Below are 14,490 nucleotides of genomic sequence, written 5' to 3'. Positions count from 1 at the left end.
TCCTCAGTCCCCAGCACTTCAGCAAAAAAAAAGCATCAGCCTATCCAGTCTCTCCTTAATATTTCAAACTCTCCAGCAAATTTCTTATGAAAATAGACACAAAGTGCTGGAGTAACTTAGCGGGACAGGCAACATCTCTGGAGAGAAGGAATGGGTGATGTTTCAGGTCGAGACCCTTCACATTTTGTGTCCTCCAGAGATGCTGCCTGACCGGCTGAGTTACTCTAGTATTTTGTGCCTATCTTCAATATAACACCAGCATCTGCAGTTCCTTCCTAAACTTTCTTGTGAATCTTTTAGGCACCCTCTCCAGCTTCATGACATCATTCCTATAGCTAGGAGGCCACAACTTCTTGTTGCAACATCTTGTACACTTGTAATGTAATATTCAACTCTTATATTCAAAACCCCGATCGAAGTAGGCAACCATACCAACCACTTGTATGGAATATGTACTGATACAACTGGTTCTCTGTTCTACAACAGTCTTTTACTGGGCAAGTCCTGCCCTGGTTTACAAAAATACACTTTGCACCAATCGCAGTTAAATTCCATCTGCTACTCCTTGGCCCACTTTCACAGTTGATCTAGATCCTGCTGTAATTTTAGATAACCTTCTTCTCTGTTTTCTGAATTTCCATGAAAGGATCAATAAAGTATTTATTATTATTATATTATTATTATTATTATTATTATTATATCAATGTTGGTGTCATCCGCAAATTTTTCTAACATGTCAACTACATTCTCATCTAAATCTTTAATATAGATGACGATCAACAGAGGATCCAGCAAGGATCCCTGCAGAATGCAGTGGTTACCCTCCACACTTTAATAACTATCCACTACCACCCTCCACTCACACCAACATGCCAATTTTGTACCATGGATCCTATGTCATTGAAACTTCTGGACCAGCCCACAAGGGACCTTGTCAAAACCCTTGCTAATGTCCACGTTAACAATATCTAGACCCTGCCCACATCAATCCTCTGGTTACCTCTTCAAAAAGTAATACAATTTATGAGACACGATTCCCCATGCACATTGCCTTGCCATCTCTCCCCTAATTAGTTCTTGTCTTTCAAAATGCAAGCAGATCCCATCTCTTAGACTAGAGATCCAAGAGACTACAGATACTGAAATCCGGAGCCAAAAACAAACCGCTGCAGGAACAGAGGATCAGGCAACATCTGTAAAAGGAAATGAATGATTGATATTTCTAGTTGAGATCCTTTACCCAGATGAAAAGGTTGGTGCTATAGAGTCATACAGCTGGAAGTAGGCCCATCGGCCCAACTTGTCCATGCATTTAATGCTGCTCTCGTTTGCCTGTATTCCCCATGTCCCATTCCTATCCATACATCTGTTCAAATGTCTTTTGGACCTGCTTTTATCACTTCGTCTGGCAGCTCAGGGCTCTCACAAATTTTTTCCCCTGTTGCCAGCAGGGCAACCTAAGCAGTTTTTTAGGTTGTCAAATGACAGTTTAGGTGGTCATTTAAGACGGCATTCATGACACGTGCGATAATGTGCTCGGACAAAGTGCGTAGTTACCAGTCGGAATTATGGTCAATGAAGCATTCACATATTATTTCTGCTTCAAATAAAATCACAAACTAAACATATTCACCAATCAAGACCTGATATATAACCATTTAACAATTACAGCACGGAAACAGGCCATCTCGGCCCTTCTAGTCCATGCCGAACACTTATTCTCCCCTAGTCCCATCTACCTGCACTCAGACCATAACCCTCCATTCCTTTCCCGTCCATATACCTATCCAATTTATTTTAAATGATAAAATCGAACCTGCCACAATGACATGCAACAAAATTACAATGCAGTATCTCATCTCCTTTTACATGTTGCAATTAATGCAATTTCTATTATTTCTTTCCACTTCCAAACAAAATTCTGGTTGGAACATTCAGCGTATGATCAACCTCAGTGAGACCAAGTGCAGGCTTGTCGATCGCTTTACAGCACCTACACTCAGTTTGCAATAACCAACCTGATCTCCCGGTGGCTCAGCACTTCAACTCCCCCTCCCATTCTGAATCCGACCTATCTGTCCTGGGCCTCCTCCATGACCAGTGTGAGGCCCACCGCAGATTGGAGGAACAGCACCTCATATTTGCTTGGGTAGTTTACACCCCAGCGGTATGAACATTGGCTTCTCCAATTTCAGGTAGTCCTTGCTTTCTCCCTCCTTCCCCTCCCATTCCCAGCTCTCCCACAGCCTACTGTCTCCGCCTCTTCCTTTCATTTTCCCGACGCCCCGACATCAGTCTGAAAAAGGGTCTCAACCCGAAATTTTGCCTATTCCTTCGCTCCATGGATGCTGCCTCACCCGCTGATTTTACCCAGCTTTGTCTACCAACGGGATCCCACCACTGGCCACATCTTCCCATCTCCTCCCCTGTCGACTTTCCGCAGAGACCGCTCCTTCCGTAACTCCCTAGTCATTTTGTCCCTTCCCACCCAAACCACCCTCTCTCCTGGCACTTTCCCTTGCAACCGCAAGAAATGCTACACTTGTCGCTTTACCTCCCCCCTTGACTCCATTCAAGGACCCAAGCTGTCTTTCCATGTGCGGCAGAGGTTCATCTGCACCTCCTCCAACCTCATTTATTGCATCCGCTGCTCTAGGTGTCAGCTGCTCTACATCGGTGAGACCAAGCATTGGCTTGGCGATCGCTTTGCCCAATACCTCCGCTCGGTTCGCAAAAACCAACCTGATCACCCGTTGGCTCAGCACTTCAATCCCCCTCCCATTCTGAATCCGACTTTTCTGTCCTGGGCCTCCTCCATGGCCAGAGTGAGGCCCACCGTAAATCACCCCAGCGGTATGAAAATTGACCTCCAATTTCAGGTAGTCCCTGCTTTCTCCTCCGCTTCCCAGCTCTCCCTCAGCCCATTGTCTCCGCCTCTTCCTTTCTACTTCCCACCCCCTGCACCCTCACATCAGTTTGAAGAAGGGTCTCGACCCAAAACGTTGCCTATTTCCTTCGCTCCATAGATGCTGCCTCATCCGCTGAGTTTCTCCAGCATTTTTGTCTACCCATTCACACAAGTTCGGTTATCCCACTTTCCTCACCCACTCCCTACACATTAGGGCCAATTTTACAGAGACAAGTTACAACCTACAAAGCCAATGCATCTTTGGGATGTGGGAGGAAACCTACACGCTTGCAGGGAGAATGTGCAAATTCAACACAGACAGTGCCCGAGGACAGGATCGAACACAGATCCCTGGTGTGTGAGGCAGCAAGTCCACCAGCTGTGCCACTATATTTTATTTTCCAACACACAAAAAATTATACGTTGATAACTTTGGTTACTAAAAAAAAGAAACTATCCATTTTCAGTCTTAAATCTCTAAGTGACCCAATGTCCCCCTTTACAGCTACTGTATGTTTTAATTCAGTTCAAGACTATGGGGCAGTACATTGGCCATAAAGTTGCTGCCTAAAATTGACAGAGACCCGGAATTGATCCTGAATATGGGTGCTGTCTGTATGGAGTTTGCTCCTTTTCCCTTTGATCACATGATTTTCTCCGGGTGCTCTTGATTCCTTCCACATTCCAAAGGTGTGCAGGAACCTTTTTCAGACCCAACCCAAAACGTAATATTTTCCTTTTGTCCAGAGATTCTGTCTGACCTGTTGAGTTACTCCAGCTTTTTGTGTCTATCTTCAGTTTAAACCAGCATCTGCAGTTCCTTCCTACACACACGATACTATACGATAGAACTTTATTAATCCCAGGAGGGAAAGTGTGTGTGTGTGTGTGTGTGTGTGTGTGTGTGTGTGTGTGTGTGTGTGTGTGTGTGTGTGTGTGTGTGTGTGTGTGTGTGTGTGTGTGTGTGTGTGTGTGTGTGTGTGTGTGTGTGTGTGTGTGTGTGTGTGTGTGTGTGTGTATAGTTATATATTCATATATAAATATACACTGTTTTGTTTTCTCGTTTATAACATTGTTTACAGAGTACTATGTTTACATATTCTGTTGTGCTGCTGTAAGTAAGGATTTCAATGGGACATGAGAGAATAAAACATTGACTTACGTCGCTGATGTGTGGGATAGAACTAGTGTACTGGTGATCGGGGTCGGCGTGGACTCGGTGGGCCGAAGGGCCTGTTTCCACGCTGTATCTTTAAATTAAACTAAAAACACTAAAACCAGAGGAAATCTAAAGATGGGTCTCTATCTGAAACATCACCCAATTTCTTCTATCCAGAGATGTTGACTGCTCCATGGAGTTCCGCCGCACAACTAAAGCATGGAATAGTCTTCACCCTACTATAGGTACCCAACCAGAAACAATTAAATTTAAGGTAGCTCTTTTTTTCCCCAAGAACCCTTTTTTGTTTAAGTCCCAGTCAAGAGAGTTTTATTGTCATGTGTCCCAGATAGGACAATGAAATCCTTGCTTGCTGCAGCACAACAGAATATGTAAACATAATACAGAACAGGAGATAAAAGTTCACTGTGTCTATATACCATAGACCATATATATATATATATATATACACAATAAATAAACAGATAAAATGCAATAGACTGTTATTTTTCAGAGTTTGGTGGTGGTGTTTAAATTCTGTTTAAATTCCATTTCAAATATTTTTGGAGGACCATGAAAGCAAGAAGCAAGTTACTCAAGGGAGTTACTCCAGTTTAAACGAGTGATTCAGCGTTGGTTTTCAGTGGTCGCGGCGAGTGGACAGCAATGGTGGCCAGATCTCCCACAATGCAAAGGGAGGGAAAAGTGGCCGATGCCGACCAGTTGCAGTGGCAGTGCACATGTGCAGGGCGGCACATGTGCACAACTACGGCCGATGATGTGCTGGCCAAATATCCTCGCTATAGGATCTTTGGTGCTGGCCATGGTTGTGCGCATGTGTAAGGCGGCCTGCCATGGCGGCGGATGAGGAGCGGGCGGAGACCCGATACACAGACAGCGGGCTGAGACGGAGAGAGAGAGAAAGATAGAGAGAGAAAGATAGAGAGGGGGGGGGGGGCGCTCAGGTATCCCGGCTGTTTGCCAAGTGGCATGGCTTTTAGGTTGCCTGGTGGGACTGTGGGTTGCCATTGGCAACCGCTAATTTCGAGCCCGGAGCTGATTCCAGATATGGACTACCCTCTGACAAAACATTTTCCCCGAGGTCCCTGTTAAGTGTCTTCCCTCAAACTTATGTCATGTGGTTTAGAATACTCTATCCTGGGAAAAAGACAGTGTCCACTTTGTGTATGCCCCCATCATTTTGTATACATTGATAAGATCACCCTTAAGCCACCAATACTCCAAAAGAATGAAGTCCCAGCCCATTCAGGCTCTCCTTATGACTCAAGCCCGGAAATCCAGTGAACACCCGATGCATCTCTATCTGTACCCTTTCCAACTTATTGACATCCTTCCTATAGCTGAGCAACCAGAACTGCATAGTATTCTATGTCAATTCAGTTCAGCCAGGGTTGGAAATAGGCTCTCTGGGGCAAGGATAAAATACAACAAATATCCATGAAACATTCCAGCTCTGGTGCTAACTGACTCTCCACTAATCCAAATTGTAGGCCCCCAAATAACAGGTCATGACAGGTTCACACTTCATTCATTGCTCAATTTTAATATTTTCAGATATCTTCCAAAATTCACCCAGCCAATTATTGGAAGGACAACCAATTGCTGCAGTAATGCACTCCACTGCAAGAATCATCATTTTTATAACATAATGAGGAACAAAAATGAGAGTAGGAAGAGGAGCCACAGAAACGCTTCACATACCTGTATACATCCAGCGAGGATATTTGTGGTCATTTTCTTGTACAGGCTGGCATATTTTTCACAGTCACTGACTAAGTCTCGGAGCTCTGTAGCCAACAGTATACCTGAACTGTGTTTATCCAATGCCTTTGACAGTATTTCCTTTGACCCAAGCCGACACATAACTACAGCATAATCCTTGTTCACTGTTGCCAGCCTATGTAGAAACCTTATAAAATCCTGCAACACCTGAAGGCAAAGAGAATGGAAAACTCAATTACCTGAAACTGGGAGGTTCATTAATCAAATTAGCAATACTTCCCATGCTTCAGTGAATAGCCTTGTGAATTTATGGAGACCAGGAAGATTTATGATTTAATCTCAGACAATAGTTAATTAAACAAACTCAGCCAGGGCACACCAATGGCCAAGTTCCCAAGTAAGCCCACCCCTTCCCAGAAAGGCAAAAACAATAGAGATCCCATGGTAAATATCAGGAAATAATCCTTGGTAGAAACCTATGTGTATAGAGGGTGCTAACGGAATATAGGAATATAGGGGCTGGAATAGTTGGTCCAATAACCAGTTTGCAAGTCCAGTTAATACTAGGTTTCCATACACCACAGGGTTAAAAAACGTTGACAACATAGATCCAACTTTTTTTAACCCAAGAGATGAGGAAAGACGAAGACTGGGGCTAAACAGGTCAGCCTTGAGGAAAGAGTGAATGGTCCGAACTGTTTAGTTAAAAAAATATACGGGGAAGTGTCTTCTATCACAGAGAAAGTAGAGGAGGGGAGAAGCCGACTCAGATGGGAGAATTGCCTTTACCACTTTCAATTCTTCTTCCATGTAAGGATCAATGTGGAAGAGCAATGATTTTGTGACCTGAATGATAGCAGCTGGTAGCCAAGAGGAGCTTTCTCAACTCATGTTTAACCTGATGCTATGAAACATTAGGGATTTTCCTATTTATACATAGTCTCATCCCATTACCGCTCTTTTGCCTTGAACTATTCTGCCTTTCACTCATCTTCCATGTCATTCAATCACAGATATTCTCTTTTGTTCGTCCCTCCCCATTTTCACCATAAAACAAGTGATTTTAATATTAACTCTGCATTTCTTCACTGTCCTGAGTATTCCCAGCCCTATAATTTCTTGATTCCAAATTTGCAGTTTGTGTATTTTAAAATCACTTATATGCAGGCAGGTGCCAACAAGAATTACTCGCTGGTAAATCACCATAATCATGTTGGCAAATCGTTCCTTTCTGGTATTAATTATCTAAAACCATGGAGAAGCTACCACCTCTGTTGAACAGCTTGGACAGCAGTTCAATTACTTTAGAGTGTGTAATTATAAGTCTATTATATGTTAAAATCATATCAACTACCACATTGCCAATTACACAGATATCCAGTCTTTGACCATTAATTGATATAATTGAGAAATCTAGGTCAAGGATAAACACATAAAGCAAGGATATGCCAAGATCATAAAGAATGGAGATGATGCAAATCAAATAAATTGATGCCAACTTCAGATGATTATACTAGAAAGGAAAGAATGCAAAGGCAGGAGTTCAAACTTTAAGCAGACACCCAGAGAAAAGTGCCATGGGTTAGAAATCGGGCAGAAATGCTGCTCTCAGCAATATGCAGTATGAATAAAAGAGATGGGACAGTTTTCAGCATTGTATCTTAGGAAGAACAATGGTTTCTGACAACGACTGCATTAATAACAAAATAAACTAGCAACCTAGGCGTCATACCTCTCGTTCATTACTGTAGGCAGTCATGGATGACAAGCATGGTTCAATACTCTCATGCCAGGGCAACAGGTCTTCCAGATAATTATCCAAAAACTTGCTCAGAATTCTAAAAAAAAAAATTAAGGCCACCAAAAATAGACAGCATTTAGATTACTAGTCTCTACATTGATTAGTCTTTTGTGAATCCATGAAGACCTCCATTTTTTTTTAAACCTTCCTCCAATGGTTATGTGACAAATCCAATTTTTATTTGGATTTTCTGGCGGTGGACCAGAAAATGTCGAACTCCATTTCCAGCCAATGCTGAGCCAACCCACTGAGTTGTAATTGATCCCAACGCTACTCATACAGAAAGGGATGCTGAGCAGACAACCGATCTGCTCAAACCATGATCATTTTACAGCATCTGCCACAATTGTGGATGCTGGTACAGAAAATGCTGGCTTTGAGCCAGCACACGCAATGTATTAGGAGACTGCTGCCATCTACTGGATCGCATCTTATAATAGACTCAGCAAGCAGAGAAGTGAACAAATAAAAATCAAATTTTAAGACATCAGTGTGGACGGAAAGGGGTCAGGGAACTCCAATTCCAATTTAAATTTCATAGGACAGGGTCTCCAGGTTGCACTACAAGCATCATGCAGCTTATTCACTCCATCTTTGCTTGGACTGCTGCCCATTAGAATTCCGTAGCTTTCTTATTATATTCCACGCAAAATGGCACTGGGTTATCATGGTACTCACAGTTCATATACTCCATTGTGAATGAAAGAAAAAGATTTACCAAAACCACTTCCAGGTACAGACAGGCCTCAGAGCCAAAGACATTTACTACAGAAACTGGCTCTTCGTCCCACCAAGCCCTTTTTGTTTATCTACACTAATTCCATTTGCCACCATATGGTCTGTTTCCTCTTTTGCATTGTCTATTCAAGTATCTGTTCGATGCATCTTAAACAGTGATTGTACTGGATTCCATCATCTCCTCTGGAGTGCTTTCCAACTTTTCACTGTAAATTGGTATACGTGACAATAATAAACTAAACTAAAAGTATCAACTACTCTACATGTTAAACACTTTAATCTCAGATCCCCTTTAAAACTTCTTCCTCTCACTTTAAATCAATGCCTTCTGTTTGCTACCGCTACCATGGGAAAAAGATTACAGGGAAATCTCCATGGATGCTACCTCACCCGCTGAGTTTCTCCACCATTTTTGTCTACCTTCGATTTTCCAGCATCTGCAGTTCCTTCTTATACACAGGGAAATCTATGTTCTCCGTTTTCTTTCCCTACCATGGGAAAAAGATTCCAGGGAAAACAATTACAGCGATCCAATCTCACACAAAACTAAAGTATTCCAATCCAGGCAATATCCTGGTGAATCTCCTGTGCACTCTCACCAGAACAGTGTGTCACACGAGAATACAGATTCGAGTGAGAGGCCTTCAAAGAACAATCAGGGCCGGGGGCCAGCAGAAAGTCTTCTTTCATGTATGAAATGATATGGAGGTAAGAGAGGTGACCAGCTCTCAGTCTCCATTTGAAACACGACTGAAATACCAGTCAAGTTCTTGGTGACTAAAAATCTAGAATTAGCAGTTATAAAGCAAAATAGATTTTTGTATGGGAATAGTATCATTTTGGTTTGGAGCAGGGTCATCTCGGTCTGCCGCGAGTGGGAACTTTACTCTGTCTTTGGCCACATCATAACTAACAAAACAACGGTAGAGTTTCATCACATACCTTGTGATAGCCTGCTGCACAGCCTTCTCAGAACGAAAATGATCCAACCCCTGTACCAATGACTGGAAGGCTTCTTTATCCTTCATGATATCTGCAATCTGAGATTCCAGCCCAGTTGTCTCATCACAGATCCAACGCTCCAATGATAGAATGATCTCTTTGGTGCCACTCTGCTCCTTTAAGCTCACGAGCAGCATCTTCAGCTCCGCATCTTTCAAGTTTAACGCCTCTTTTGATTCTGAAACATTTAGAGATTTCAGGATTGCTCAAGTAGAACAGATGTGATAAGGAAGGCATGTGCTATGCTTCTTTTCATAGGCATGTCCATCAACAACATTGATGTAAGGAAGGACCTTGGGGCCTAAGTCCATAACTAACTGAAAATGGTTAAACAAGTAGATAGTGGGATAGAAGGCATATGGTATGCTTGCTTTCATGTGTCGGGGCATTGTGAATAAGAGTTAGGAAGTCATGATGTATCTTTATAGAATTTGGGTTAGGCTGCATTTGGAGTATTGTGTAGAGTTCTGGTCACCCCATTACAGGAAGGATGTGGAGGCTTTGGAAAGGGTGCAGAGGTGGTTTACCAGAATTATGGGATATTAGCTACAGGGCGAGGTTGGATAGACTTGGATTGTTTTCTCTGGAACCTCGGAGTTTGCAGGGAGACTCGATAGAAATATATAAAATTATGAAATGTAGAGATAGAGGAGACAGGCAGAACCTTTTTTCCCCCAGGATGGTAAAATCAAATACAAGAGGGCATAGCTCTAGGGTAGGAGGAGCAAAGTTTAAAGGAGATGTGCAGAAACAGTTTTTTTCTACACAAAGAATGATGAGTGTCTGGTTGAGGCAGATAAGTTAGTAGCATTTGAGAGATCTGTTTAGGCATATGGACATGCAGGAAATGGAGGGACATTGGATTATGTGCAGGCAGATAAGAGTTGGCATCATGTTCGGCATAGACAATGTTGGCCAAAAGCCTGTTTGTATACTGTACTCTTCTATGTTCAATGTAATTCCTGAGGAAATAAAACCCCTGAATCTTTTAATAATTAGGGACTAATTACGACATGGATCAAAAATAGTTATATCATTTTAGCTCCTTCTTCCATTAGATAGTCTCCTTAGCTGGAAGTGTGTGATGGCACGAAGAGCCGAATGGCCTCCTCCTCCTGCACCTAATGTCTAGATTGTCTATATGACACCAGAATCTACAACTGCAAATCCACCTAAAATAATGGACTTTCATATAAATATCATGTATGACATTTGGAAACAATATCTTCTCAAACTTTACCACAAATAAACCAAATATCTAACGTGTTTCGCAAACCCATGTCTAAAAACATTACTTTGAGTATCAGTTAGCATTAACATTCGGGCAGCACAGTGGCACAGATGAAAAGTAAATCATTTTCCTCAGCAATTTAAGATATTAAAATTGTGATTGTTCCAACAATTTTGTCTCTTAGAGTCTGCACTGAGGCACAATCAACCAGTGTGGGCAACATCCCAAAGGAGACATCAAACAGTTGATAGAGCAGGTAGAATTTAACAATGGGGCACCATTAAAGGAAAGGATGAAGATACTGAACCAGAGGGATTTAAGGTGTAGGAAGGAACTGCAAACGCTGGTTTAAACCGAAGATAGACACAAAATGCTGGAGGAACTCAGCGGGATAGGCAGCATCTCTGGATAGAAGGAATGGGTGTAATTTTGGGTTGAGACCATCTTCAGACTGACAGCCACAGGAAAGGGAAACGAAAGATATAGATATACTGTAGTTCCCAACAAACAGCTAACAATGGCCTCTTTGTTACTTATTTGCGTATCTTTCATTCATTTGTTCTATATCTTTTTACATCATCATTTATATCTCTCGTTTCCCTTTCCCGTGACTTTCTGTCTGAAGAAGGATTTTGACCCGAAACATCACCCATTCCTTCTCACCAGAGATGCTGCCTGCCCCACTGAGTTACTCCAGCTTTTTGTATCTATCAGAGGGATTTAAGATTGGAATATCAGAATGCAGGAGCTAGTTTGTTGAAGACACCAGAATGGGAAATATTGAGAACACATACAGGAGTTTTGTGCTAGATTTCTGGCTCTGGGAGTTATAGAACTAGAAGCAAAATAGGTCAAGTATGAGAATATTAAACTGGCTGACCTGGAACTCAGGTATATCAATGAGAACAGGCGATGATGGGCAAAATGTGCTGCAAAACAGTGCAGGCAAAAGGCACCATGGCAAGTTCTTTGATCACCATTATTGAGACTAGGTGTGGAGTTTAAGACAGAAGTGCATTCACTGACACAGCCAAGATAATGAGCAGTAATGATAGATTGGTGCTATCAGGCTGTTTCCTCTGGCTGGTGAGTTTAGAATTGGGGAATAGTCTCAGATTAACAGACCAGCCATTTAAGACAGGGTGAAGAAATGTCTTTGTGCACAAATAAATGCAAATTTCTCCTTTAGAGAACTGTTACTCTCAGGCTTTCAGTTTACTCATGCTGATCAAGACAGGATTTTAGGCACTAAGACAACCCGATGACTCTGGGATAGGCAGGAAATGGATGAGGTGCAGGATTACTCATTACCTTACAACAATTTAGGCTTAAATGGCCACTTGATATATTCCTGTTTCTATTTATTATTTATGACCAAAAATGTCTCTCACTCTTCCCTTCCCATCAACTCAGATGGCCAACCCTGATTTAATATGGAATTAATATTAGCAGAGCAGGAGCCGTGCCAAACCCATGAAAATCTGAGCGACAAAACAAAATGCTGGAGGAATTCAGCAGCTCAGGCAGTATCCATGGAATGAAATAGACAGAATTCCTTTCATATCAGAACCTCTCTTCAAACTGATGGGAATACATTGGGAAGGTAGCTTGTAGAAAGAGGTGCGGGGAAGGGATGGGGCAAAGGCTGACAAAGGATATCTATCTATTTCCCTTCACGGGTGCTGCCTAACCTGCTGAATTCCCCTTGCAGTTTGTTTTTTTGCTCAAGATTCCACCATCAGATGTCCGCATCTAAAATGAGGTGCCAACCCAGTGAAGAAGCAATGAAAGATCACATGATTAATTAACAGTAAAAATAGCATGCTGTAAAACGATTATGCTCCAGATGAGCAGAAGAGGAAATATTTTTTCCCCACAGAGAGTTGTGAGTCGGTGGAATTCTTTGCCTCAGAGGCGGTGGAGGCCGGTTCTCTGGATGCTTTCAAGAGTTAGATAGAGCTCTTAAAGATAGCGGAGTCAAGGGATATGGGGAGAAGGCAGGAACGGGGTACTGATTATAGATGATCACAATGAATGGCAGTGCTGGCTCGAAGAGCCGAATGGCCTACTCCTGCAGCTATTGTCTATTGTCTATTGAAAATAAAGATAGAGAAAAAATATAAAACTTGATTCAATTAGTCTAACTGTAGTTTAAAAGTTTCACATATTACCTTTGTTCTCAATTCCGGTGGAAAGCTTGTGGTTCAAAGAAATGTTACTGAGGGCCATGATAGCCAGCATCTGCTGATGGCTGCCCGTGGAGCTGCTCCCATTTCCAATACAGCCATATAAAAGTGGGCAAATGTCACAAGATACCAACAACTCTGCAAGGCTTTTGTGATTAGAAACCAGCATGATGACGATTAGCAAGCCATCCTGGACTGCAGAGGAGCATCTGGAGAGAAGAAAATCAGAATATTTGGTTGAAAACAATGCATGCAATGCAAACATATTAACAAATGCCACTCCCACTACAAAATCAGTTTTATTGCCCCTTCAAGCCAAACCACACAGGTCAAAGGTCCTGATTGAATCACTGGTTGTCACTGAGCTGGCTTTAAAAGGCATTAAAAGTCATGATATTGAGGGAAATGAAAAGGAAAACGTTTATATGTTCTTGTTACAAACATTATCCAAACCCTTCCACACAAAATCATAAATATTATAAGTTACACAAATAAACAAAAAGATGCCTAGCATCCAAAGAATGCTATTCAAGGGTAGCGGATTTGAAAAATGGAGATGCAAAATAAAGTCTACTGATTTATAATAAAGTCTAATGTTGTTACATTTACAGCTCAGATTCACTAGCAAAAATGGATGAAATCTGAAAGCCATGTGATGACGAGATGAAAATCCCATAAAATCAGTCGGAAGATAGTTCCAACCTGAAACATCGTCGATCCATTTCCCTCCACTGATGCTGCCTGACCCACTGAGTTTCTCCAGCACTTTATTTTTTTTTAAATCCATAAACAAGCATGTTTAGAGAAACAAAAAAAGCTGTCCACTGTACTCCAGTACACTAGACAATAAACCAAACTAAATTCAAACTCTGCTTACCCAGAGGTGTTCATCATTTTTGTTACAGCTGCAGGAATAACACTGAGCAATCCTTGGGAATCCTGGATAGAAGCTGAGCCAATGCTAGCAAAGATCTCAAGGATAATCTGAGCATCTGAGTCAGTGAGTTGGGGCTGAACACTCTTTGTGCGCATGTCATACTTGCTGGCTCCAGTCAGGATCTTCAGCGTCTGTGGAGACAAATACGAGTATGGTGACCACTTCTATTAAGCATTGTATCATATAAATAAGACCAATGAAAAATACTTTCACCAGCTTTAAAAGAAAACAGTACTTCCAGAGACCCCATTCGCCTCCTGAAGATATATGAATGCTTTCCAGCCAATGGAGAACAATGCAAGAGTGCACAATGTTGTCACCGAGAATGCACAGTAAACCAATTTGAGCCCATCCCATAAACAGTGAATGACAAAATAATCCAATTTTGTGAGATAGCCTGAATATTGGCCAAACATCAGCACAACTCTCCCAGTCCACATGAAAGGGGGAACGAGGCTTTAAATTTAGAAGCACATCTGAAGAAGGGCCTCGACTGGAAACACCACCATTCCTTCGCTCCATAGATGTTGTCTCACCCGCTGAGTTTCTCCAGCTTTTTGTCTACCTCTGAAATATGGGAGCTCGCTCAGTAACATACTATGGCCTAGACTCATTCAAGAAAATGTGCTACATGTACTTCTAACTCTGTACTAGTAAAGAGCCTCAATTTTCACATGAATCATGTGCCTTTCAATTATCCTTTCTTTGGGAGGCATATTGGCAAAACAATCAACATTCCCATCACCCTTTCCTTCACTCCATAGATGCTGCCTCACCAGCTGAGT

The 14,490-nt window shown here is 42.0% G+C and overlaps 1 protein-coding gene across 4 annotated transcripts in view; it reads right to left on the bottom strand.

Moving 5' to 3' along the window:
* Positions 1-14,490, bottom strand: part of LOC129697502 (cullin-9) — a 143,391-nt gene that overhangs the window by 81,801 nt on the left and 47,100 nt on the right. For all 4 annotated transcript variants that reach the window (XM_055636136.1, XM_055636135.1, XM_055636137.1 and 1 more), the window contains exons 9-13: positions 13,646-13,836; positions 12,754-12,977; positions 9,292-9,529; positions 7,543-7,648; positions 5,790-6,017 (exon numbers count right to left, since the gene is read on the bottom strand). In XM_055636136.1, coding sequence (XP_055492111.1) covers positions 5,790-6,017; positions 7,543-7,648; positions 9,292-9,529; positions 12,754-12,977; positions 13,646-13,836 — 987 coding nt within the window. The remainder of the gene's footprint in view (positions 1-5,789; positions 6,018-7,542; positions 7,649-9,291; positions 9,530-12,753; positions 12,978-13,645; positions 13,837-14,490) is intronic.

This window comes from Leucoraja erinacea, chromosome 5 (genome assembly GCF_028641065.1).
Source record: "Leucoraja erinacea ecotype New England chromosome 5, Leri_hhj_1, whole genome shotgun sequence".
In the NCBI taxonomy this organism is placed as follows: Eukaryota; Metazoa; Chordata; class Chondrichthyes; order Rajiformes; family Rajidae; genus Leucoraja; species Leucoraja erinaceus.
Note: the sequence above shows the minus strand (reverse complement) of the source record. Positions and strands in the feature narration are given on the sequence as shown.